The following is a 27,017-nucleotide window of genomic DNA, read 5'->3' on the forward strand; positions in this document are numbered from 1 at the left end:
GAAAATTCTAGCAGGGTCAATATAGCTCACACTGCCAGCCTGCATATCCAGTGTATAGTATTGTTTCTTTGCTTAAGAATGTCAGTAATTGTCCTCCAGTACAGTGTAACTTCCTGTAATTGTAAAGGGTTATCCAACTCCCTCTTAAAGTTGTGAATGTAACAAAGCCTGGATTTGAGACTGCTTTTAGTATTGATCTACTCTTAATTATCAACAGGCCCATTCGCATATGACAGATATAGGATTAGAGAGGGTTGATTTGGTTATGTCTGCAAAGCATTCAGCTGGCATTTATTATGGAATGAATGCTTATTTTTCATTTGTTACCTTATTTGAACCTATACCTATAAAAATGATTTATTACAGTTTCTAGATATCCACAGATTAGATTATTTTGTCCAATCGCATGTCTAACATACAAGAAAATCAAGTTCGTACTTTAAGGACTCCTAATCAAACAATTCAGAAATTTGCAGTTAGATTCTCATTGCTCAGTATGATATCCACACTGTCAGCAATTTCTTGTCCAGAGATTTCGGATGCAGCATGAGAAGAGTTACAGCTTAGGGAACCTTAGTTATGTTCAGCATCAGCAACATGCATTTAAATAGCCTCTTCAGGTTAGGAAAACATCTCATGGTGTTGCACTAAGCATATTTAAAAGTAATTCAACACATCAAATAACAACAACTTAAATTTATATATTGCTGGTAAAGTAACAAATCATTTCATGGCACTTCAGAGAAGCATTATCGAACACAGTTTGACATTAAACTACATAAGGCAATTTTTGGAACAAATGCATAAAGCTTGGACACAGGAGATTTTAAGGAGTGCGTTAGAGGAGGAGAGAGGTAAAGAGGCAGAGAAGCTTGGGTTGAAATTTCACAACATTGGCAACGCTGGCAACTGAAAGTACTGCAAGCATTGCGGAAGCCTTAAAAATTGATTATTGAAGGAGTCAGAGTTTGGAAGAGTATAGAGATCTTGGAGAATTGTGTCACTGGTGAACATTAGAGAGATAGGGAAGAGAAAGACCATGGAGAAATTTGAAACCAGGGTCGAGGTTCGATTCCAGCCTTGGGTGACTGTGTGTGTGGAGTTTGCACATTCTCCCTGTGTATGCATGGGTTTCCTCCGGGTGCTCCGGTTTCCTCCCACAGTCCAAAGATGTGCAAGTCAGGTGAATTGGTCATGCTAAATCGCCCATAGTGTTAGGTGCATTAGTCAGAGAGAAATGGGTCTGGGTGGGTTACTCTTCGGAGGGTCGGTGTTGACTTGTTGGGCCGAAGGGCCTGTTTCCACACTGTAAGGAATCTAATCTAATTTCTATTTTTGCTTCATAACTTCAGCATCCACAGTTTTCACTTTTATTTAAGCAGCAAAACATTTGACACTGGTGATACTGAAGTAGAGCTGATTGTCTTCAATAAAGAAATTGCAGTCTGACCCCATTTTAGGATTATGAATTAGAGGGAGAGGACATGCCAAAAGACAGTAACCACATGGACGTCAAAAGTAACGATAAAGAATGGAGAAGAGAAACCATTCCCAGAAAAGCGCTCAGTCTGATTATATAGCGGTGTGGATTGGTGACTGAGTCTCGCTGAGCTGGGGAGTAGAAAAGAGATGTTGAAGGAAGATGACATGGTTGATCTTGGCTAAAGTTGGAAAAAAGGTACAATACCCAAAGTAACAGACAAAGAAAGGGGTTATTTTGATCTGATTATTTTGACCATTTTACTTCTGTCGGGTGTTTTGCACAGGCCACAATCAAGAATAGGTTTTTAAAGAGGATTTATGATGATTTTATGAGAGAAGGATCAGTAAGCAAGCAGAGGGAACTGTGTTAGCATGTCGGCTAGCATGAGGGCTAGAAAGGCGCATTCAAAGATCAGCATTTAGTCTGAGTAGGGTCAAGACAGCAGATGACAAGTCTACTGAACAATATAAGCTTGGAAAGGAATCATACCAGTTTCCTCATTTCCCCGCCCACCACATAATCCCAGTCCCAAGCCTCCAACTCAGCATTGTCCTCCTGACCTGTCCATCACCTTTTCCATCTATCCACTCCACTCCACTCTCCTCTCCAACCTATCACCTTCTCCCCCATCTTCATCTACCTATTGCATTCTCAGCTCCTTTCCCTCACCCCCCCCCCCCCAATTTATCTCTGAGCTCCCTCCCGGCCTGCAAGCCTCATTCTGATGAGGGGCTTATGCCCGAAATGTCCATTCTTCTACTCCTAGGATGTGGCCTGACCTGCTGTGCTTTTCCAGCATCGGCAGTCCTCATTCGGGAAATGTGTAAAAGTAGATAAATCCCCAGGACCTGATCAGATGTACCCTAGAACTCCATGGGAAGCTAAAGAAGTGATTGCTGGGCCTCTTGCTGAGATATTCGTATCATCGATAGTCACAAGTGAGGTGCCGGAAGACTGGCTAACGTGGTGCAGCTGTTTAAGAACAGTGGTAAGGACAAGCCAGGGAACTATAGACTAGTGAACCAGACGTCAGTGGTGGGCAAGTTGTTGGAGGGATTCCTGAGGGACAGGATGTACGTGTATTTGGAGGGACAAGGACTGATTAGAGATAGTCAGCATGACTTTGTGCGTGGGAAATCATGTCTCACAAACTTGATTTGAGTGTTTTGAAGAAGGAACAAAGAGGACTGATGAGGGTAGAGTGGTAGGTGTGATCTGTATGGACTTCAGTAAGGCGTTCAACGAGGTCGCCCATGGGAGACTGGTTATCAAGATTAGATCTCACGGAATACAGGGAGAACTAGCCATTTGGATACAGAATTGTCTCAAAGGTAGAAGATGGAGGTGAAGGGTTGTTTTTCAGATTGGAGGCCTGTGACAGTGGAGTGCCACAAGGATCGGTGCTGGTCCACTACTTTTCATCATTTATATAAATGATTTGGATGGGAGCATAAGAGGTACAGTTGGTAAGTTTGCAGATGACACTAAAATGGACGTGTAGACAGCGAAGAAGGTTATCTCCGATTACAACAGGATCTTGATCAGATGGGCCAATGGGCTGAGAAGTGGCAGATGGAGTTTAATTTAGGATGCGAGGTGCTGCATTTTGGGAAAGCAAATCTTAGCAGGACTTTTATACTTAATGGTAAAGTCCTAGGGAGTGTTGCTGAGCTAAGAGACCTTGGCGTGCAGCTTCATAGCGCCTTGAAAGTGGAGTTGCAGGTAGTCAGGATAGTGAAGAAGGCGTTTGGTATGCTTTCCTTTATTGGTCAGAGTATTGAGTACAGGAGTTGAAAGGTCATGTTGCGACTGTACAGGACATTAGTTAGGCCACTGTTGGAATACTTCATGCAATTCCTGTCTCCTTCCTATTGGAAAGATGTTGTGAAACTTGAAAGGGTTCAGAAAAGATTTACAAGGATGTTGCCAGGGTTGGAGGATTTGAGCTATAGGGAGTGGTTGATTAGGCTGGGGCTGTTTTTCCTGGAGTGTCGGAAGCTGCGGTATGACCTTATAGAGGTTTATAAAATCATGAGGGGCATGGATAGGGTAAATAGACAAAGTCTTTTCCCTGGGGTGAGGGGTCCAAAACTAGAGGGCATAGGTTTAGGATGAGAGGATAAAGATATAAAAGAGACCTCAGCAGCAACTTTTTCTCGCAGCGGGTGGTACGTGTATGGAATGAGCTGCCAGAGGAAGTGGTGGAGGCTGGTACAATTGCAACATTTAAAAGGCATCTGGATGGGTATATGAATAGGAAGGGTTTGGAGGGATATAGGCCGGGTGCCGGCAGGGGGACGAGATTGGATTGTGATATCTGGTCGGCATGGATGAGTTGAACCAAAAAGGTCTGTTTCCAGGATGTTTATCTCTATGACTATGACTCATCTATGACTCTGTCAGCAATGGCCCACTGTTCTAACTTGGTGCTAATCTCCTGCCTTTTTCTCTGTAACCCTGAACATTGGATGATTATTTAAATACAAACAAAATACACTCAATGCCTCAATTGAATCTGCCTTCACCACACTTTCAGACAGTGCATTCTATGTCCTAATTGATTTTAGGAAAACGTCACTTTCCCCTCCATTTGCATCTTTTGCAAAGCTCTTTCAGACTTTGCCTTCTGGTTCTCGATTAATTAAAAGTGGAAACAGTTTCTATCTACCTATCTCCTCTGTCTAGAACCATCATGACTGAAACTTCTATCAAATTTAGCCTTTTCCTATCCAAGGAAAGCAGTGCCAACTTAGATATTTCCGTCTGACTGAAGAGCGTCATCTTGAAAAACCATGCTCATCAACCTCTACTGCACTCTCTTCAATGTATTCACATCATTCCTCAAATATAGCACAGAGAATTGTACATAACACTCCACCTCAGGTCTAACTGGTGCCTTATACAAGCTAATCATAACTTTCCTGCTGTTGTACTGTCCCTGTTAATAAAGCTTAGAATACATTATACTATATTACCCATTTCTCTTCCAATCCTGCCACATCTATTGACTTATGTCCATATGCACCCAAGAGTTGAGGTAGCTGGGTGAGAAATTAGAAACCAGGACAAATTCAGCATTATAATTGAGAGAGCACTGAGTAAAATTTAATAACCAAGGGACTGGAGGGTTGGTTGGATTGTAATGGGAAAAACAGTTCAACATTTGGTTTGGTCTTGTGATAAATAGTAACTTAAAATATCCTTCTACTTATTGGCACTGCAGGTGGAGGGACAGGATCTAAAATGAAGTGTGTTGGTGGAAAAGAGGAACTTGGGCATACGTTGGCTTCTAGGATGAACCTGGAGTACTTGTTTTGGTGAATGTAAACAGGCCTAATTATTTTCAATTAGGCAATTTATATTTCCATCAGTTGTATGTCAGGGATGGTCAGTTTTGTGCCCCTTCGAATTGAAGGAGTGACCATGGAACCATAGAAGGCTAGGACTTGTACCATGAACAAAAACATCAAAAGGTGGAGGTTATCAGGAGTTTAAGCAAATTAATTGCAGGAAAGTTATTGAGAATGTGAGGCCTAAGGACTGGTAGTTTGTACCTTTTAAAGTACGCTTGTGAATGAGGCTTGAGTGGAAGACTTTTATCGAGTTAGATATGAAGACGTAGCAATGGAAGTAGTCTGGGAGCTGTGAACAATGAGGAGTGCAGTAAAATGATTGGACATGTGGTTTTGTCTGTGATGAAGACAATGTATGCAAAGACACCATGTAAAATGGTAAAAGTGGAAGGGGTATACTCAGATTATGGATAGGAGAGATTATTTGTTAAGGCATTTTTTAATAGAATCCCTGCAGTGCAGAAAGTGACCACTTGACCCATCAAATCTACACTGACCCTCAAAAGAGCGTTCCAGCCCACTATCCTGTTGCCGAGCCCAACATTTCCCATGGCTAATCCACCTAGCCTGCACAACCCTGGTCACTACTGGGCAATTTAGCATGGCAATCCACCTAATCTTTGAATATCGGAAAAAACCAGAGCACCCAATAGAAACCCACACAGCCAAGGGGGAAGAATGTGCAAACTACATACAGTCAATCGCAGAAGATTGGAATCGAACTCTGATTCCTGGCACAGTAAGGTAGCTTTGCTAACCAGTGAACCACCGTGTATAATCAGTCCTTGTACTGCATGGTCTGATGCAGGATTTTGATGTACTCTGCCATCGTGTTTTTTTCTGTGATTTGTTTTGATTTTGCATTTGACATTGTGCCTCTCACAGCTTTCCAAGCAGCTTGAAAAACAGTTTTATCGGCTGCAGATTAATATGAAAATAAGTCTCATGTCCAACAGCTGATTTGATCCTTTTAAATTCCTTTATGTGATCATTAAAAATTTAACAAGACCAAGTTAATAAATACAAAAAGAGCAGAGGGCTGAATCTGCGTGCAAGGGAATAATTTCCACAAATAAATTGGCAAATCAGGTTCTGTCCTGTCAGATAGTAAAAGCTATCATTGATTAAAGTGGAGATTGAGAAGAGCTTTGCAGGTGAATTGTTTAAAAATAATATTAGCTGGTATTGAATATTATTATGTTGTTCAGCTTCTTTGTTTCACCTTAATTTTCAAGCTTAGGTCTGGCATAAAGAATTTAATGCTGAGATATCTAGAAACATTTGCAGCATGCTCGGGAATTGAACAGCTATTGACTTTAACACATGTTGTCGTCCAATTTGCCTGCATAGAAAGCACAAGAGCAGAATATGTTGCATCTTGAATTGGGCTTCAACTGCCAACAAAATTAATAAACAGTGAAAGAACAAGTGTGTAGTAGTGATAAACAAACGTGTTAATTTTAGCTATCTAATACTATATTAGAAAATAATAAATGGCAAGAGTTGCAAATCCCTGAATTATACTGTGAATGATATCCTACCATCAGAATTTTTTTCCTTTTTTCACTGAAGCCTGTATGTTTTAGGCCTTCAGATAAACTCCATAATTGAGCAAGGCAGGTGGATAAGTAGGGTAATTTTAAAGAAGAGTGATTTGGATTGTGCAACTTTTAACATTGTCTTTTTAAAGCTGCAATTGAACAAATGTGAATTAAGCATCACAAACCTTCCCTTCAGCTTCAGAAGTGATTAAATTAATTAAGACCAGTAAGAAAAACTATTAAAATAGAAATGGATTCTGATTTCAATGAAATTGTTAATTTTAAATTTGATAACAGGATAAAACTTCCATTGCCATCTGAATGTTAAAAAAAAATGTTTAAACCATGTAGCCAGCCCTAAGTAGCATTTGATATTAGTACAAAGAATGTAATTGATGCAAATAGTGCTAAATATTAGCTTCAAAGAATATAATTCATACTGACTTTTGTATTGATACTGAGGAAATATTGAATTTTATCTCCTGCAACGGTATTAGGATATTTTTATTATAAGCCTTTCCCAACATTATATAATATCCCAATTTTGTTCACTAATGGTGAGCCCTAACAGATGATTTTGTTCTTCATTGTTTATAAGCATATTGGAAGTATTTTTTTTCTGAATTGTGAAAATGCAGTAAATCGAATGTCTTAAAATGGATAAGAGAAATGAAAACAACAGTATTCTACAAATTAATGTTCAGTGATACTGGGATTGAAAAGGAATCTTTTGCAATTAGAACCAATAATTGCACCAATTGAAATTGTTGTACAGTCTGGAAACTGAAGAATTCTATAGAAACTTTATGGTAAGGCATCCCATCCCACAATTTAAGTTTACTTTGCTCACCAGTCAATGTGGTAATTTTCAATTATTAAATTAGTTCTGCTATGAACATTTTTAGAATATTAATTATTGTAGTCTACTGGAAATAAACTGATTTTGAAAATATAATAGTGAATAAATATTTAAAATTATAAACTCAGATCTAAAAAATTTCATTTTTGGATAAATACAACTATAATGTTTACTAAGTTGAAAACTGTAATTCACAAGTCCAGCCATACTGCTTATTTGTGACATCTCTGCAATTCAGTTTTCATTTCTTGTTCTCTGAGCATAAGAATATTTCTGAGACATTTGCTTTCTGAGTAAAAGATTATTTTTATAACAAATGCTAGCAGCAGTAATTTATAAAGTTAATATTTTGATTTGAATGATTAAAAGTAGCTAAAATCAAAACAACAGTGAATAGCTCAGTTTTTCAGAGGAATGCTGTATTTCATGACAGAAATCATTCACAAATTATTTCTTGCTGCAGGCTACGGAGAGCGAAATGGGGGATGTAGATCTTTCGGGTCTTCCTGAAACAGCTGTAGATTCTGAAGAAGAGGAAGAAGACGAAGAAGATATTGATCGAGCATCTGATCCACTGATGGGCAGGGATGTTGTTAGGGAGTGTCTGGAGAAGGATCCAGCAGACAGAACTGACGATGATATTGGTATGATTTCAGAAATTATCTTTTTTTATCATCCCCTTCTACCAACCTCATTCTCATCTCCATTTTCATGCAATTTGTCAGTCTGATTCTTTCGTTACATAAGGAATGTGCTGAACTTTAATTTACAGTTGGCTAACCTGTTGATAAAAATCCTAGAATACATATAACTTTTACTGACCCCACCCAAGTAGTATTGCTTTTGTCATTTTCTAATTGCCGTTTATTCATGTATTGAGGCCAGCATTAAACTTTGATGTGCTTTGAACATTTCAGACTGACCTTATTATCATTGACATCCTGTCTTATCCAAGTCAATACAAACAATAAGAGCTAGGTTTTTTTTTGGACACTCGTCTGCTATATCTGAATGTTGATTTTAGTAACCTGAGGTTTCAGCTTCATGTCTCATTTTATGTATCGTAATGTTGCTGGTCATTTGATGGATAGGTCAGTATCCAAAGATGTCCGAGAAAGGGAATTATTTTAGATCTTGATCCATTATCAGGCCTAGTGCTGGTAAGGGTACATAGGCCCCTACACCCTTATTTCTTCCCTTACTGAGGACAGTGGATGCTCTAAGATCCATTTCTGGCATTTGAGGTAGTGCAACATGTTGGCTGGTTGTTTGTTCGATCAGATGACCAAATTGAGGTTATGGTACAACTCACTGCACTTGGGCTGAAAGAATGTTGGCCACTGTGATGCCAGCAGAGACCTGCAGTTAGCTTCAATTGTTCGGTGGGGTAGGGGAAGGTGATACTGAGTCCAGGAAAGCAACAACACAAAATATTTCCATGTAACAAGGAGGAATGCAATCTGCACCTTCATAACTCAAATAAAGCACAACAATGTTACACATTTTCTGCTGTTTCCTGATTGGAACATTTAAAAACATTATTTGCAATGTTTGTGTCACAAGCTGCACCCGACTTCCGAACAGTTGCAGTAGGGTTATAGTAATACCAGTACACCTTCACTTTTCTTAAAAGTCTCAGATGTTTTGCAGGCATATATTAAGACAACCAACAACAGTAGATCCCTGCAAACTTTACAGCAAGATGAATGTCTTGACTCTGGGAGCAAGGAGGTGAGCTCGAGGTCCTATTTTTAGACCATTATTGCCCCTAACTGATTTTTCTTCCCAAGTGAAAATCGTTCCAACAGTTTTGTTCAGACTCATTTCAGATGTTCACTCTTTAGTGATTGGAATGAGGTCAGCCTGGTGGATATCAGTTTCCTAATTTGGGCTGTTAACCTGGTCCAATCAGGGAGTCCTGGTTGACAGATATAAACACAAATGGGCATTGATTGGTTAGCTCAGCTGGTTAGAACGTGGTGCTAATAACGCCGAGGTCGTGGGCTCAATCCCCGCACTGACCATGTGAGGCACTTCCGTCGTTAGCAGGGCTGTGTCAGTGTTCGCTGTGGCTTTTACTTTCCGCAGGGAGTGGAGTGCATCATTTCTCCCTCCAATTCTATTTTGATTTAGTCCCTACCCTCCCCTTCACTGTTTTGAACACACAGCACTGCCCCTTGATGTGAAGGGCAGTGTTTGTCACTGGCCACCCGGGTGTTTTCCTATCTTCCTGGTGGTGGAAATTGAATAAAGATTCGTGCACTTTGTGTCTTCCACTGTGTCTCACACCTACACACACACACCATGGGTGCTGGGGATAAAACAAGCACTACCACACTTAGGTGGTAAAAAAAAAACAGGTGTAGTCCGGGTGAAAAAAAAAGAAAAAAGAAAAAAATAATAAACAGGGACCCCTCTATTTTGATTTAGTCCCTACCCTCCCCTTCACTGTTTTTGATCACAAAGCACTGTCCTTTGATGTGAAGGGCAGTGTTTGTCACAGGCCACCCGGATGTTTTCCTATCTTCCTGGTGGTGGAAAAAAGAAATAAAAATAAACACAAATGGAGGTGGGCGCCGCAGGGAGTGGAGTGCATCATTTCTCCCTCCAACTCTATTTTGATTTCGTCCCTACCCTCCCCCTCACTGTTTTGATCACATAGCACTGCCCTCTGATGTGAAGGGCAGTGTTTGTCACTGGCCACCCAGGTGTTTTCCAATCTTCCTGGTGGTGGAAGTTGAATAAAGATTCGTGCACCTTGTGTCTCACACCTGCGCACACACACACCATGGGTGCTGGGGAAAAAATAAGCACTACCGCACAAAAAAGAAAAAAAAACACAAATGTTTTGTACACTTGGTGTCTTTCAGTGTGTCTCACACCTGCACACACATGACGGGTGCTGGGGAAGAAATAAGCACTATCACAGTGAGGCGGTAGTGTGGGGGTAAAAAAAGAAAAAATAAACAGAAGTGTCAAGGGTTCTGCTCACTCTTGGAGCCGGCTCAGAGCTGGCTCCATTAGTGTCATGTGCTATGCAAACACAAACTTGATAATGAGATACCGGATTTCGTGAAGTTATTTTGTATCCTCCTCCCATTTTTGTTTTGTTCTCTTTGCTCTTTTACCATTTCTGGTCCTTTTGTGTTCTCTTCCAAATTAGATATTTTGTTGTTCTTTCAATATTTCCATATCAGCAAAATTTGTTTTTATCACCTAGCTTTCATATATTAAATAAGTTAATCAGCCCATTAACTATGTTAAATGTTGCTTAAGTTATCACTTCAGATTGAAGATGCACACCAGAAACATACATTTATCATCAACTATTTATGAATATTGCCTGACTTGTGCATTTCAAATTTTATTTTTATCTGTACTTAAAAAGATTTTATCTGCAGTATTCCATTCTTGTAGTGCTTAATGGCCCTTAATGTGAAACATCGACAAACCATATACAGAACAACCTCGATTATCCAAACGAAATAGGCACAGAGTACAGGTAGAAGATCCTTTATCCGAAATGCTCAGACCAGTTGTTTTGCGGAATTTGGAATTTTTTGGTTTTCAGAATGTGACAGTTTAATGGTGAAATTCTTAAACATCTTACCGGAGAAGCAGACTTCTAACTAAGAACGTGTTGCCTTGGGGGCGTTCATAGAGAAATCCCGGGCCTGTTGGTGCTTGGCCACACACCCCCATGTTGCATCTGAATAACAGACATCAAGTGAGTGTCGACTTGTGTTGATTGTTCACTCGCTAAACAACCTTGGTAATGAGGAAAAGAACTTGACCAAAAAAACCTTCCGACTTTGGAGTTTTCCAGTTTTTGGACGTTCTGATTAAAGGATCTTCTTCCTGTATTTTGTTTGGATAACTGAGAGTTTGGATAACTGATAGCGTTTTTAACGGGACCTTGAGATCTTGTTTGGATAATTTGAAATTCGGATAATTGAGATCGTTCTGTATTTGACTCAGTTTGTTGCATTCTTGTCTCTGACTTAAATGCCTTCAATTCAATCCCCACACCAGAGATGTAAGCACAACGTAGGCTAATATGTCAGTGTACCACTGTGGGAGTTCTTCGTTCAGAGATTATGTCTTTCTACATGAGTTTACTCATCTACGAATACCAATGCTGGACATTTTACATTCACTTGAATTTTGTTCCCATTCTTCATACTACTCTTAGTTTCATATTTGACTGTTCCAGTGCTCAGTAGCTGATCTCTTATGTTTTATCATTTGTAAACTTGAGATTATCCAAAACTCTTTTTTTCCTATCTTAATCCACCAGGAAGTCCGTTTTCCCTATCATTCCTGCATTTGCTGACCTACAGTGGCTCCCTGTCAAGCAATGTTTTGACTGAAATATTTTATCTTTTTACCAGATGTTTCCACAATCCTGCCCTCCCTATCTCTGTCACTTCCTGCAGCCCCACAACCTTATTATACACTTTGTCGACTTTTACATTATCTTGTATTGAGTAGTTCAATCTGAAAATTTGAATAAGGGAAATTATGAAGGCACAAGTCACAAATTGGCTGAGGTGGATTAGGAAAATAGAATTAAAGACATGACTGTACATAGGCAATGATTAATTTTTAAAGAACAATTACTTACAGCTGCTAGACATTTTATCAAAATGCAAAATCTCGGAATAAGCTCAGTTAACTATGACTGACAAAAGAAGCTCAGGATTGTGTAAGATTAAAAGTAAAGCCCTAGTAGATCTGGGAACTGGGACGGTTTTAGAATATAGCAATGGAGAGTAAAGAAACTGATCTGAAAAGAGAGGATGGAATTTATAAGTTAATCTAACAAAAGAATAAAACAGACTTTAAAACTTCTATAGATGCATTAAAAAAACAAACATTTGATTAAAGCCAATATGAGTCTGTTACAAGCAGAATGGGGCGGGGGGGAATTTATAATGGGGAATAGAAGAAAATGCAACGAAGCTAAATAATTACTTTTGTGTCTGTTTTCACTTAGGAAGATACCAGAAATCTCCCAATACAGGAGAGTCAAGTGGCTAGGGAAAATGAGAAGTTGAAGGAAATTAGCATTAAAAAGAAGATTATACTGGAGAAATTAACAGAGTTGATAAATCCCCAGGACCTAATAATCTACACCCCAGAATGTTGAAGGAGGTGGCTATAGAAGTCGCCAATATATTTGATGATGTTCTAAAATTCTATAGATTCCGGAATGATTCCTGCAGATTAGAAGGCAACACATCACCCCATTATCAAAGAATGGAATGGGAGAGGAAAGTAGGAACAAACAGAACTGGTTCGCCTTACATCAGTAATATTAGGGGAAATACTAGAATCTTTTATAAAAGACATGATAAACAGATAATAGATCATAATTATCTATTTGGACATAATCAAACTTGTTGCAGGCCTTTTGAAGATGTTGTTAACAAAATTGCTAGAGGAGACCAGAGTTACAATATATATTTAGATTTCAGAAGTCCTTTAATGATGATCTCCACAAGATGCTGTTAACAAAATTAAATTACATGGGCTAGGAGGTAATACACTGGTATAGATTAGTGATTGGCTAATAGACAGAAAACAGAATGTAAGAATAAATGGGCCAATCTTGCATCAGCAGACTGCGACTAGTGGGGCACCGGAAGGAACAGGACTTGAGGTCCCAGTTGTTCACAATATAAATCAGCAGTTTTGAGGTTGGAACAAGATTTGCAGATGATACAAAACTAAATGGGAATGTGTGCATGGAGAAGATGTATAGTGGTTTCAAGAGAATTTAGACTGGCTTGGTTACTTAGCAAGAATGTGGCAGATGGAATATAATATGGGAAGAATGTGACGTTATCCACTTTGATAAGACAAAACATGTGTGCAATGTATTTCTTAAATGTTATGAGAATAGAAAGTTATTTTTTATTGAAATTAGATTTTCATTAGAAGTAAATGTTATTTGTCACATATACTCAAGTACAGGAATTCAGGAGTACAGTGAAAAGTGTACGAAGTTGCTATTCTATAGTGCCATCTTAAAATATAAACCCAGAAGTTTATTTTAAAAACAAAGAAATGAAAGAAACTGCCAAAAGAAAATGGAAAAGTCCAGATTTTGAAGTCTAATCTTCAGGGACCCAAGTTTCCTTGAGTCACATAAAGCTCTTGTGCAAGTGTAGTAAGCTATCAGGAGAGCTAATGGAATGTTAGCCTTTATTGCAAGAGGAATTGAGTACAGGAAAAGTGAATTCTTGCTCCTGTTATACAGGAGCTTTGTTATACTGCACTCTGTAATTTTAGTCTGATTTTGGGAAGACGTTTTTGCCATAGAGAGAGTGCAATGAAGGTTCATCAGAACTGCTCCCAGGATGTCAGGACATCTATGAAGTGAGATTAGGCAAACTAGTTTAGAGTTTAGAAGAATGAAAAATGATCAAAATACTGAATGGGATAAACGAGCTCGATGCCGATAAGATGTTGCCTCTAGTTCGGAAGTATAGAAGCCAGGGAACAAACATAACGATGATGCTGTTTGTGTCTGAGACTCAGTGTTTTTCACTCATAGTGTTATGAATCTTTGGATTTCTCTACCCTAAAGTTTATGGGAACTTAGTGTTTGAGTATATTTAAGTTAGGGATTGATCGGTTTCAGATTATCAGCGACACTCAAGATTATGAGCTGGGCTAGGTAAAAGGCAATAAAATGACCCACTAAAACAGAAATTGGTCGAAAACCTCAGCAGATCTGACAGCATCTCTGGAGTGAAAACAAAGTTAATATTTAAGATTGAGTGACTCCTCTTCACCAATTTCTGTTTTTTTGTTTCTGATTTCCAGCATCCACAGTTCTCCTTTTTATTAAAATGACCAACTCCTTTCCTGCCTTCCATGATACTTGCACTCTAATTCTGGTCTGTTATACAATTCCATGTTTTCAATTGCTCCACCATTGGTTTTGCTGTTGAGATTTTTCTTGAATTCCTTCCCTATACCTCTGTGCTTCCCTACCTTTTTGTTGCATATACTTTTTAAAATCTGGTTCGTGGACTTGGCTTTTAACTCATCTGACCCAGTTTTTGTGTCTAGTGTCATGCATACTTATAATACTCCTGAGAAGTGGCTCAGGTGGACATTTAATTATGTTATAAGGTGTTGTTTACGTCAATATATGATAACGTGACCAAATTTTGTTCACAACCAATACAACTGAAACAAAATATTTCGCCATTTATCTTATTTCTCTTTGTGGGTTTTGTGGGACTGTTGAGTAAATTGTCTGTTTTGTTTACTTACTTTATCGCAATGATTACACTTCAAAGTACTTAATTGACTAAAGTGCTTTCGGACTTACTGGAATCACTAATTAAATGCAAATTGAAGTAGAAAGAGAAAATCTTTGCTGACTGCCCACTTATCTGTGGCTTTCAAAATATTTTAAAACTCAGCCAAAAAGGCAAAGATATGGATTCTGTCGCCATTTTTGCCAGATCTTGGAATCCTCATCTAAAATATTCATCAAGCGTCATACTGTGTTTGCACTTTTACCCACAAGTAACTTTTTATAAGTACAGTTTCAGATCCTGCTGAGGATCATAATTTTGTTTTTAGCTGTTATTTTCTTATCTAGAATGCAGTTTCTCTCTCACTCAGTGATCAGTGGCATTTTAGGTCATAATTTTTTGGCTGCATTCTCCTTCCTCTGTATCCTCATCTTGTGCTCTCCTATCTCTCATTCGACACTCCCCAACCCTTTTGATGATTATTTGTGAATGTATAAAGCTGAAACTGATCAATAGATATTCTCTACAGTACCTGGAATATTTCATTCGATTATAATTTCCAAAATGATTTATAAGCTGGCTGGAGTGTGGGTACATTTATTTTAAGCAAAACTGACCAGGAAAGGTCCAATTTGAAATATTGAATAACTCCAACATTACTTTCAATCCCTCTACTTTTAACTTTAGCTTAAATTCTGTAAAAAGCATTTTAATCCAAAATTACTCAACGTTCCATCTTTTCAAACAAAAAATGGAAATTTACAATTCTTAAAACAAATTGATGCCTTTGGTGCACAAAAATTCCTCATTTTTCTCCTCAAGTAGTGAATGACATTATAAAAACAGGATGTGTTCCATTCACTACCTTTGAATAATAGACACAGACAATAAAATAATTGGCAAGTCAAGTTCAACGAAGATAAATGTGAAGCAGTATTTTCTGGCAGGAAAAACAGGCAGTTCATCAGTGAAGCACCACCTGACGAAGGAGCAGTGGTCCGAAAGCTTGTGATTTCAAACAAACCGGTTGGACTATAACTTGGTGTCATGTGACTTCTGTCCACACTTTTCTAATACTGACACCTCTACATCATGCTATGTGGGACAGTATAGCTGACATCAGCACCCCTTGGTTTAAGAAGTGAGTAGACCTTACGCCACACTTGTTATTCAAAATCAGTGCCACAACATGCATGTTGTCTAATGGATCATTGCTTTCTACTGTGCCGTTGGTTCTTGCCTGGTCAATGGATAGAATTGGACTCTAAGGCTGAATTTTTAGCAAGAAGACCTACTGAAGTTCCTATTGCAGAGGATTTGTAGCACAGAAATCAGTTATCTGTGTAATAGAGCGATCAGAATACGTGCAGTAGTCAGTGTGACCTAAAAATGGTTCAGTACAGGTTTAGCCAAATCTACCAACTTTTGAATTTTTCTCCTCGATAATTAAAGCTTAGTTAGTGCTATGTTTTCACTTTTTAATGGCTTTGCTAATCCGGAGACAGTTTTAGTGATTTGTGTATTTGTGCTCTGAAATGCCTTGATTCTCGACCCTAGTTAGACTTGTATTGCGAAGGTGAACTGCCTGTTCTTATGCCAGAAGATACTGCTTCACATTTACTTTTCGTTGAACTTGACTTGCCAATTGTTTTCTCATTCTACAAGGTTATTATGTTAATGTCCTCCTACAATTTGCTGCATAGTGGAATTAATTTTTCACACATAACTAATGCACAATGTTTATTAAAGGAGAAAATATAGCTTTTAGGGATTTGGTCTTGTCTGCACAAGACAATACACTGGTGTAAATGTTGAAGGACTGACTTAAATTCTGAGTGCTGCAGACAGTTTTCGTTTCCGACAGCTTGCACTGTGCATGAAAGTGAACAAATTTCTACCTTTGTTGATACTCCAGAGTATGATTCTTTCATTTTAATTGTCTTCAAATTTGACAGTTTAAACTACTGGGGATGTTGCTTCTTTTGGTTGCAGTGAGAATTTTCTACCTGTTCACAAATACCTATAATTTTCAGTTTTTGAGATCAATTTCAATGTTTAACAAGATGGTTATTGGAGTTATCACTGATGCCCAATGTTAGCATCATATTCTTCAAGGTGCATAAAACATTCAGCTTGAGGTTAAAATCTGAGGCGTGCTCATTCTATACGGCTCATGCAGTGTAAATCTTCATCCCAGCAACTTGGCTGAATGTGATAAGTAAGATTTCGAAATAATGTGTTCATTTCCTTTTTCCAGCCAGTTTGTTAATTTTCTTTGCAAGAAATAGTCAGTTTGGAATTCAGAAAATGTGATTGTGAATTAAGGTATGGATGTTCCAGCACCTGCAAATACAAAAAATAAATATTAGCTATATTTCATATTTTCAAAGTCAGAGCTTCATTTACTTTTGAATAAACTGCATGTTGCCTGAGACAAATAATGCCCATTCCATGTATCACTTTCATGCTGATGAAATCACATGTGTAACCTTGTATATAATAGGGAAAATCAGGCTTCTCTTATAGTCAACTGTAAAGACTAATCCCCCAACTCTTGTTAGCCCCTTGCTGTCTACAAGACTGAAGCCAAAAGTAAGTTGGAATATTCGCCAACACTGTAACATCATTCAAGCTCTACATCATTCTGTCATTGGGCTGTACCTCATTGTTTTCAGAGTATTATTACCATGAGCTCACGGAGGAGGCCCATGACTACCACCTTCGCACAACTCTGTAATATCTTGCCAGTGTTGCCTAATCCAGAGGACAACATTTTCAAAAAAAGCAGTCACTGCACATCCATTGTCTATGAAACAGCAGTGTTCAAGAGCGTGATGTTTAGTGTTAGAATTCAGATTGCACTGCTCCTGTGCAAGTCATTATTAATATAATAGCTACAGTAATAGAGCTTTCATTCACCTTTACTTTTTAAATTGCTCTTTCAAAAAGAAATAGATAAACAAAGAGCTGGCTGTTTTGCTGGTCTAGGTCCCTCATACCAAGGATTGTTTACAATATCCAGAAAATGTATAATATTAATCAACTGCTAAAATTCTTCCTTTCTCCCTTTCCAGTAAACTGAGTTAAACTTCAAGGTAACATTCGCACTTTCCATCATATATTGCCTGTTTGAAGTCAATTGCCTTCATTCATATGACATTTTTATGGAAAAGTAGTTCAAGAATCCTTCTATTAGGTATTTATAGTTTTTATACTGAAATGAAATGGTTTGGCATATTTAAGTTGCAAGTTGTTGGAAACTTTCTAAATCATTAGTGCATTGAATTAAAATTTGAAAATATTTGTATCCAGCATTGCAACCACCTGTGTGCAAATTTCCATCTGTTGACTGTACTACAATAGCACAGTGATTTCAAGGTTCAGCAAATTAATGATATTGTGACCCCAAGAAATACCTATTAAGATATTGCTAGTTAATTGAGTTAGTTACATGGTAGATTTAAAAAGGATCTGAAGGCTAACTTTTTCATGCAGAAGATGGTGTTTGGAACCATCTGCCAAAGGAAGTGGTGAAGATGAGTACAGTTACAACATTTAAATGAGGACGGGTACACTAATAGAAGGGTTTAGAGGGAAAGGGATCCAAATGCTTGGAAACGGGACTATGTCCGATTGGGATGTCTGGTCGGTGTCACTATGTACTGAGGTTCTACCTGTCTCCTGTTTTGCTAAGAATGGGACTAGCCTTGCTGCCGTGGAAGTAGTTGGACCATTCCATGTTACTGTCTTTCAAGAAATTTCCAAAGAAAAATATCTTTGACCACCAGTCAGCACGCAGCATCCTCAGACCCTGAGGGAAAAGGAGAGTATGGTTCTGTTGTGTGGTTCCCTGAGCAAACTGTCAGTCATTTGGCAGAATACCTTCTCACCAGAACTTTCTAACAAGCACGAAGATGCCTCTTGGCTGGTGAGAAGGGCGCTTCCTGTAAGATCCTTTATGTATGCTTGGTTGGACTGCGCCACCACCCATTCCCCATGAAATGGTTGCTGAGGGGGTTGAGACTGTTCCTTATCTCCACCTGGACTGTGCCTTTGCAAAGGAAGTCTGGAGGAAGATGCAGTGGTTTGTGTTGAGGTTTGTCCTGAGCAGCTCCAAGATGCGGGACTGTGTGCTGTACGGCCTGTTCCCAGTGAGGCAGGCTGAGACAAACATCAACTGCGTCTGGAGAGCCATCAACTTAATGGAAGATGCTCTTTGATCTTGCCAAAATTTGTTGGCCTTCCAGAGCAAGGGGTTGACCCCGACTGAGTGTTGCAGACTGGCACATTCCAAGGTCCTAAAAAAAAAAGGCAGGTATTTCTGGGTATAATGCAGAAGATGCAGGATCAGTTCATTCCAAAAAGGAAGAAAGATCCTAAGGGGAGGCAGGGGTGGCCGTGGCTGCCGAGGGAAGTTAAGGACCATAGAAAGACAAAAGGGAAAAAGTATAACATAGTAAAGATGAGTGGGAAATTGGAGGACTGGGAAGCCTTTAAAGAACAACAGAGGATAACTAAAAAGGAAATACACAAAGAAAAATAAGGTATGAAGGTAAACTGGCCAAAAATATAAAGGAGGATAGTAAAGGCTTTTTTAGGTATGTGAAAAGAAAAAAAAAATGCTTAAGACTAAAATTGGGCATTTGAAGACAGAAACGGGTGAATTTATTACAGGGAACAAAGAAATGGTAGAAGAGTTGAATTGGGGAAGACACGAGCAATCTCCCAGATGTAATAGTGGCTGAAGGACCTGAACTGAAGGGAATTTATATTTGGCAGGAAATGATGTTGGAGAGACTGTTAGGGCAGAAGGCTGATAAGTCCCTGGGACCTGATGGTCTGCATCCCAGGGTACTGAAGGAGGTGGCTCTAGAAATCGTGGATGCATTGGTGATTATTTTCCAATGTTCTATAGATTCAGGATCAGTTCCTGCGGATTGGAGGGTGGCTAATGTTGTCCCACTTTTTAAGAAAGGAGGGAGAGAGAAAACAGAATTATAGACCAGTTAGTCTGACCTCAGTGGTGGGAAAAATGCTGGAATCAATTATAAAGGATGAAATTACGCCACATCTGGATAGCAGTAACAGGATCGGTCAGAGTCAGCATGGATTTATGAAGGGGATATCATGCTTGACTAATCTTCTGGAATTTTTTGAGGATGTAACTCTGAAGATGGACAAGGGAGATCCAGTGGATGTAGTATGCCTGGACTTTCAGAAAGCCTTTGATAAAGTCCCACTTAGGAGGTTAGTGAGCAAAATTAGGGCACATGGTATAAGGGGCGAAATACTGACATGGATTGAAAATTGGTTGGCTGACAGGAAACAAGGAGTAGTGATAAACGGCTCCCTTTCGGAATGGCAGGTGGCAACCAGTGGTGTGCCGCAGGGATCAGTGCTGGGACTGCAGCTTTTTACAATGTACATTAATGATATAGATGAAGTTATTAAAAGTAATATTAGCAAATTTGCTGATGACAAAGCAGGGTGAAATGAGAGGAGGATGTTAGGAGAATACAGGGTGACCTGGACAGGCGAGGTGAGTGGACGGATGCATGGCAGATGCAGTTTAATGTGGATAAATGTGTGGTTATCCACTTTGGTGGCAAGAACAGGGAGGCAGATTACTACCTAAATAGACTCAAGTTAGGTAAAGGGGCACTACAATGAGATCTAGGTGTTCTTGTACATCAGGCAATGAAAGCAAGCATGCAGGTACAGCAGGCAGTGAAGAAAGCTAATAGCACGCTGGCCTTCATAACAAGAGGAATTGAGTATAGAAGCAAGAGGACCTTCTGCAACTGTACAGGGCCCTGGTGAGACCACACCTGGAATATTGTGTGCAGTTTTGGTCTCCAAATTTGAGGAAAGACATTTTGGCTATTGAGTGCAGCGTAGGTTCACGAGGTCAATTCCCGGAATGGCGCTGAAAGATTGGAGCGACTGGGCTTGGATACGCTTGAGTTTAGAAGGCTGAGACGGGATCTGATTGAGACGTATAAGATTATTAAAGGATTGGACACTCTGGAGGCAGGAAGCATGCTTCTGCTGATGGGTGAGTCCCAAACCAGAGGACATAGTTTAAAAATAAGGGGTAGGCCACTTAGAACAGAGTTGAGGAGAAACTTCTTCACCCAGAGAGTGGTGGATGTATGGAATGCTCTGCCCCAGAGGCTGTGGAGGCCAAGTCTCTGGATACTTTCAAGAAAGAGTTGGATAGAGCACTTAAGGATAGAGGAATCAAGGGTTATGGGGATAAGGCAGGAACAAGATACTGATTGAGGATGATCAGCCATGATCATAATGAATGGTGGTGCTGGCTCGAAGGGCAGAATGGCCTACTCCTACACCTATTGTCTATTATCCTGGACTCTCTGCTGTGGGCTGCACCAAAGCTGGAGGCAGCTGCTGCAAAGTTGCCGGGGAAAGAGGTCTGACGCCTTCCTGTTGAAGGTAAACCGGGGTCGGTTCAGTTATCAGATCCTCCTCGTGTCTCGACCATACTGTAAAAATTAATTTTGTATGTGTAAGAAAAGTTTTTAGTATTTTGGGTAGAGTCAAAGTCCAATGATTTTGTTTATTTATGTGATATGCAACTGTACAGAACTGAACTGCATTTGTGACAATGGATGTGAACAAAGAAGTATTTTGTGAATGAAGTATATTTTTGAAATTAAAACAAATTCTGGTCGGCACGGATGAGTTGGACCAAAGGGTCTATTTCCATGCTGTATGACTCTCTAACTCTGTACCCTATATTCTATATTTCGGAGCTGAAAAATAGAGTGAAGAGTGGCCCATTGTGCTTCTCCAGCAAGGAAAACTGCAGTGTAAATGTACTTGAGTTTTTTCAACACTGACTATAAATGAAGTAGATTCCACTCAGAGAATTCATGAGTTGACTATATATATTTCACCTAGAAGTGTTTCCTTGGAAATGTATGTCATTGTAGCTTAGGCTAAATGTGTGTATGTTCTTTTGCAGAACAATTGCTGGAGTTTATGCATCAGCTCCCTGCCTTTGCGAACATGACTATGTTTGTCAGACGTGAACTGTGCTCAGTCATGATCTTTGAAGTAGTAGAACATGCAGGAGCAATAATAACTGATGATGGAAAAGAGGTAACCACTACAATCAGCTTTGTTTTTTTTTCTCTTGTATTTTCAATTTTTAGAGCTTCACTAAACTAAACTCTTTTCATTAGAATTGAAATAATTGATTTACTTTAGTTAGAAAGTTTGTGATCTCTGTTTTCTCCCTAATCCTTGACTACTTCTGGGAACATAGGACTTAGGAGCAAGTGCAAGTCAATTGATTTGAACTTGCTGCTTCACCATTCATTGATAACATTGATGTAGTTGTGATCTCAACTAAGCTTTCCTATTTCTCCATTGCTCCCTTGATTGGAAAATCAGCAGCGGGGGGGGGCATGGTGGTTTGCACTGCTGCCTCATAGCACCAGGGACCTGAATTTGATCCCAGCCTTGAGTGACAGTCTGTGGGGAGTTTGCACACGCTCTCTGTGTCTCCATGGGTTTCTGCCAGGTGATCTGCTTTCCTCTCTCAGTTCAAATATGTGCTGTTTAGGTGGTTTGGCCATGGTAAATTGTTCCGTGGCAAAAATAGAAATTGCTAGAAAAGCTCAGCAGATCTGGCAGCACCTGTGGAGAGAAATTAGATTTAACGTTTCAGGTCGAGTGACCGTTCCTCAGAACTGACCCAAAACGTTAACTCTGATTTTTCTTTACAGATGCTGCCAGTTCTGCTGAGCTTTTCCAGCAATTACTGTTTTTATCTCTTATTTACAGCATCTGCAGTCTTTTTGATAAAAGAGGTGTCCAGAATATTGAAAGCTAGGTAGATTAGCCTTGGTAAATGTGGGGTTATGGGGTTAGCGTGGGTGTGGTGGGTCTGAATGGGATGCTGTTCAGAGGCTGGATGTTGACTCAATGGGCTGAATGTTCTCTGTCTTCACTGTAGGGATTCTATGGCTATGTTGTCTATCTAACTCTGCCTTGAATAAATACAATGACCCAACTTCCAACGATTTTTGGAGAAGAGATTTACACATAACCAGCAACCCTTTGAGAGGGAAATATCTGAAATCATCATAGAATCCCTACAGTGTTGAAGCAGGCCATTTGACCCAGCAAGTCCATTTATGTTTTTGTTTCACATCTGCAGCATTCACATCTTGTTTCTTTGATTCTACATCTTGTTTCTTCGAACTAAAGTCATGTCACTACCATATCAATGATGTCCTTAATTAACAGAGCTATTATAGTTCATCCATCATTATGAGATCATGTCTCTGTAATGATTAGAAGGTAACAATTGTTTGTATCTGATTTGACAAGTCATCCATGGTGTTGTGAATGCTGAATGTGTTCAGGTATAGAATCTTTAACTCTACCTTCAAATCATTTTTACAAACATTGTCGTTATCTGCTGGTGCATAGTCACATACGTACTGTGTCCCTTCCTTCCACAATCTGGTTATTATTGCCAAAATTGCTACTTTGCCCTATTACTGTGTTGTTTCCCTTTTCAGTTAGCATATCTTTGCTTATTTGCTTCTGTGGCTATAGACTGACAGCAACCAAGGTGATCCTTTCTCAAGCTTCTAATAATACAGCTGAACCAAATGGATGCTGCTTGAGATCAGAGTTGAGAGTGGAGTGCTAGAAAAGCACAGCAGGTCAAACATCGATTCTCCTCCTCCTCGGATGCTGCCTGACTTGCTGTGCTTTTGCAGCACCCCACTCTCAACTCTAATCTCCAGCATCTGCAGTCCTCACTTTCTCCTAGCTGCCTGAGATTAGTTGACTTATGATTCTTTTATCAATTTTCTCCCTAACTCTCTCAGATATAATTGGTCAACAATTCTTCTCAGCAGAGGAGGTTGGATTAGGAGCTTTGTGAAATGAAAATATCAGACTTGGGCCCTGTGATCTACACAGTTGTTTATTGATGGAAAAACTGTTGAAAATAATTATCAAACTACTAAAATAAATGTTATTTAAGCACTTTGTTGTTAATAAACTAGTGATCATGTGTACATGAGTATTTCACTCTCTAATCTTGAATAAATAATGGACATGTTTTGTCCTTGGGATGATGGGGTTGTGATATGATGAAAGGTTGAACAGATTGGGTCTTTACTCAGCTTAGAAAAATGAAAAATGATTTTACTGTCACATATAAGGTTCTGAGCTGGCTGGACCTGATCAGGTGTATCCTAGAACTCTGTGGGAAGCTAGGGAAGTGACTGCTGGGTCTCTTACTGAGAGATTTGTATCATCGATAGTCACAGGTGAGGTGCCGGAAGACTGGAGGTTGGCTAACGTAGTGCCACTGATTGAGAAAGGTGGTAAGTACAAGCCAGGGAACTATAGACCAGTGAGCCTGACGTCAGTGATGGGCAAGTTGTTGGAGGGAATCCTGAGGGTCAGGATGTACATGTATTTGGAAAGGCAAGGACTGATTAGGGATAGTCAGCATGGCTTTGTGTGTGCGAAATCATCTCACAAACGTAACTGAGTTTTTTGAAGAAGTAACAAAGAGGATTGATGAGGGCAGAGCAGTAGACGTGATCTATACAGACTTCAGTAAGGCGTTCGACAAGGTTCCCCGTGGGAGACTGGTTAGCAAGGTTAGATCTTATGGATTACAGGGAGAACTAGCCATTTGGATACAGAACTGGCTCAAAGATAGAAGACAGAGCATAGTGGTGGAGGGTTGTTTTTCAGACTGGAGCCTGTGACTAGTGGAGTGCCACAAGGATCGGTGCTGTGTCTGGTACTTTTCATTCATTTATATAAATGATTTGGATGTGAGTATAAGAGGTATAGTTAGTAAATTTGCAGATGACACCAAAATTGGAGGTGTAGTGGACAGTGAAGAAGGTTACCTCAAATTACAACAGGATCTGGACCAGATGGGCCAATGGGCTGAGAAGTGGCAAATGGAATTTAATTCAGATAAATGCGAGGTGCTGCATTTTGGAAAAGCAAATCTTAGCAGGACTTATACACTTAATGGTAAGATCCTAGGGAGTGTTGCTGAACAAAGAGACCTTGGAGTGCAGGTTCATAGCTCCTTGAAAGTGGAGTCGCAGGTAGATAGGATAGTGAAGAAGGCGTTTGGTATGCTTTCCTTTATTGGTCAGAGTATTGAGTGCAGGAGTTGGGAGGTCATATTGTGGCTGTATAGGACATTGGTTAGGCCACTTTTTGGAATATTGCGTGCAATTCCTGTCTCCTTCCTATCAGAAAGATGTTGTGAAACTTGAAAGGGTTCAGAAAAGATTTACAAGGATGTTACGAAGGTTGGAAAATTTGAGCTATAGGCATAGGTTGAACAGGCTGGGACTGTTTTCCCTGGAGTGTCGGAGGGTGAGGGGTGACCTTATAGATGTTTATAAAATCGTGAGGGGCATGGATAGGGTAAATAGACAAGGTCTTTTCCCTGGGGTGGGGGAGTCCAGAACTAGAGGGAAAGGTTCAGGGTGAGAGGGGAAAGATATAAAAGAGACCTAAGGGGCAACATTTTCACGCAGAGGGTGGTACGTGTATGGAATGAGCTGCCAGAGGAAGTGGTGGAGGCGAGTATAATTGCAACATTTAAAAGGCATCTGGATGGGTATATGTTTTCGGAAGGATTTGGAGGGATATGGGCCAGTGCTGGCTGATGGGACTAGATTGGGTTGGGATATATGGTCGGCATGGACAAGGTGGACCAAATGGTCTATTTCCATGCTGTACATCTCTATGACAAGGTTATTGCTGCAAGGATGTTTCCACTTTCAGAAATCCACTGCTCCAAAATAAGGAGTCTGCCATTTAAAATGAAGATGAAGAGAAATTTCTTTTTGAGCATCTCCAGTCTTAGGTAATCTTTTTTCCAGTAGGTAGTGGAGGCTGTATAATTGAATATGTTCAATGATAAGTTAGACAGATTTATGCTTTCATTCGAGTTAGACCTGGGGCTCCCTCTGGATAATGCTGTATAATTCTACTGCTCATCCTCTGACCTTTAGAAACCCCGTCTCACATTTTTAGCCATGTTGACAGTGGAATAAATTCAGACCTTGAATCAAGTGACCATTAAAGGCTGACCCTGGTGTCAGACAAAACCTGACGCTTAAATTATTAGGGGGATGTAATAGACTGTTTGTATTATCCAGGGAGAAAGTGAGGACTGCAGATGCTGGAGATCAGAGCTGAAAATGTGTTGCTGGAAAAACGTAGCAGAGCAGGCAGCATCCAAGGAGCAAGAGAATCGACGTTTCGGGCATGAGCCTGAAGAAGGGCTCATGCCCGAAACATCGATTCTCCTGCTCCTTGGATGCTGCCTAACCTGCTGTGCTTTTCCAGCAACACATTTTCAGCTATTTGTATTATCCCTAGATTATTAATCCAGGTACCCAGGTAATGTTCTGGGGACCTGGGTTTGAATCCCACAGTGGTATTTGAATTCAATAGAAATCTGGAATTAAGAATTTAATGTCAATTGTCAGAAAAACCTATCTGGTTCACTAAATGGAAAGGAGCTGCTGTTCCTGTTACATGTGACTCCAGACTCTCAGTAATGCGGTTGACTCTTAACTGTTCTCTGGGCAGTTATGGATGAGCAATAAATTCTGACCTAGCTTATGACACTCGTATCTTGTGAATTAATTCGAAAAATTGCAAAATTGTCCTATGTTTTCACTGTTGTAGGTACTTCAGATTTTCTTTCAGAACCCCATCTAAATAACTTGAGCATAACTGCTATTTATTGTTTTATTTGCACTTGAATTTTTTTTGTATGAAAATTTTATTTATAAATCAGATATTGAACTGCCTGAGGAAAAATTACTGAGTAATGACAGATCACATTCTGAGGCAGCTGAAGAGGTTCCTATTCAATAATGTTTCATAGATTTTATTTCAATGCATGTTAACTCAGCTTTGTCACAGATAAGTCAATGATGCAACTGAAAGCTCCTTTCTCATGTTTCTATTGTTCTTTTGACCTCGACAGGCAAAGTCTTCTTATTTATCTTTATCAATTTTCTTAGCCCACTGAGTACCAGGCATGCAGCCAACTCCAGATAGTGCAACAGGATTATTTTTAAATTGACCACTGGGAAGCATATGGCAGCAATTCATAAATACCTTATAAATACTGTCTATTACAAATTTCTTGACTGTTATTTTTAACAAAGATGTTGATATTGAGACTCCCTCTTTTGGCAAATGAGAATAATGTTTTCATTGTCAAGCTTTATCCATGCTTGACTGGACCATATTTTAGTCTAGCAAGAGTAATTGTTTTAAGCTGTATGTTAATTTGGTAGGCATGATGTGGAGGTGCTGGGTTTGGACTCGGGTGGACAAGGTCAAAAGTCACACAACACCAGTTATAATCCAACAGGTTTATTTGAAATCACAAGCTTTCGGAGCTCTGTTCCTTCGTCAGGTGGAGTCTGAAAGCTTGTGAGTTCAAATAAATTTGTTGGACTA

The 27,017-nt window shown here is 39.5% G+C and overlaps 1 protein-coding gene across 9 annotated transcripts in view; it reads left to right on the forward strand.

Annotated features, from left to right (window-relative positions):
* LOC122556577 (rap guanine nucleotide exchange factor 6-like) overlaps positions 1-27,017 on the forward strand; it is a 375,201-nt gene that overhangs the window by 245,472 nt on the left and 102,712 nt on the right. For all 9 annotated transcript variants that reach the window (XM_043703419.1, XM_043703411.1, XM_043703415.1 and 6 more), the window contains 2 exons: positions 7,700-7,880; positions 21,496-21,632. In XM_043703419.1, coding sequence (XP_043559354.1) covers positions 7,700-7,880; positions 21,496-21,632 — 318 coding nt within the window. The remainder of the gene's footprint in view (positions 1-7,699; positions 7,881-21,495; positions 21,633-27,017) is intronic.

Source organism: Chiloscyllium plagiosum, chromosome 14 (assembly GCF_004010195.1).
Source record: "Chiloscyllium plagiosum isolate BGI_BamShark_2017 chromosome 14, ASM401019v2, whole genome shotgun sequence".
Lineage (NCBI taxonomy): Eukaryota > Metazoa > Chordata > Chondrichthyes > Orectolobiformes > Hemiscylliidae > Chiloscyllium > Chiloscyllium plagiosum.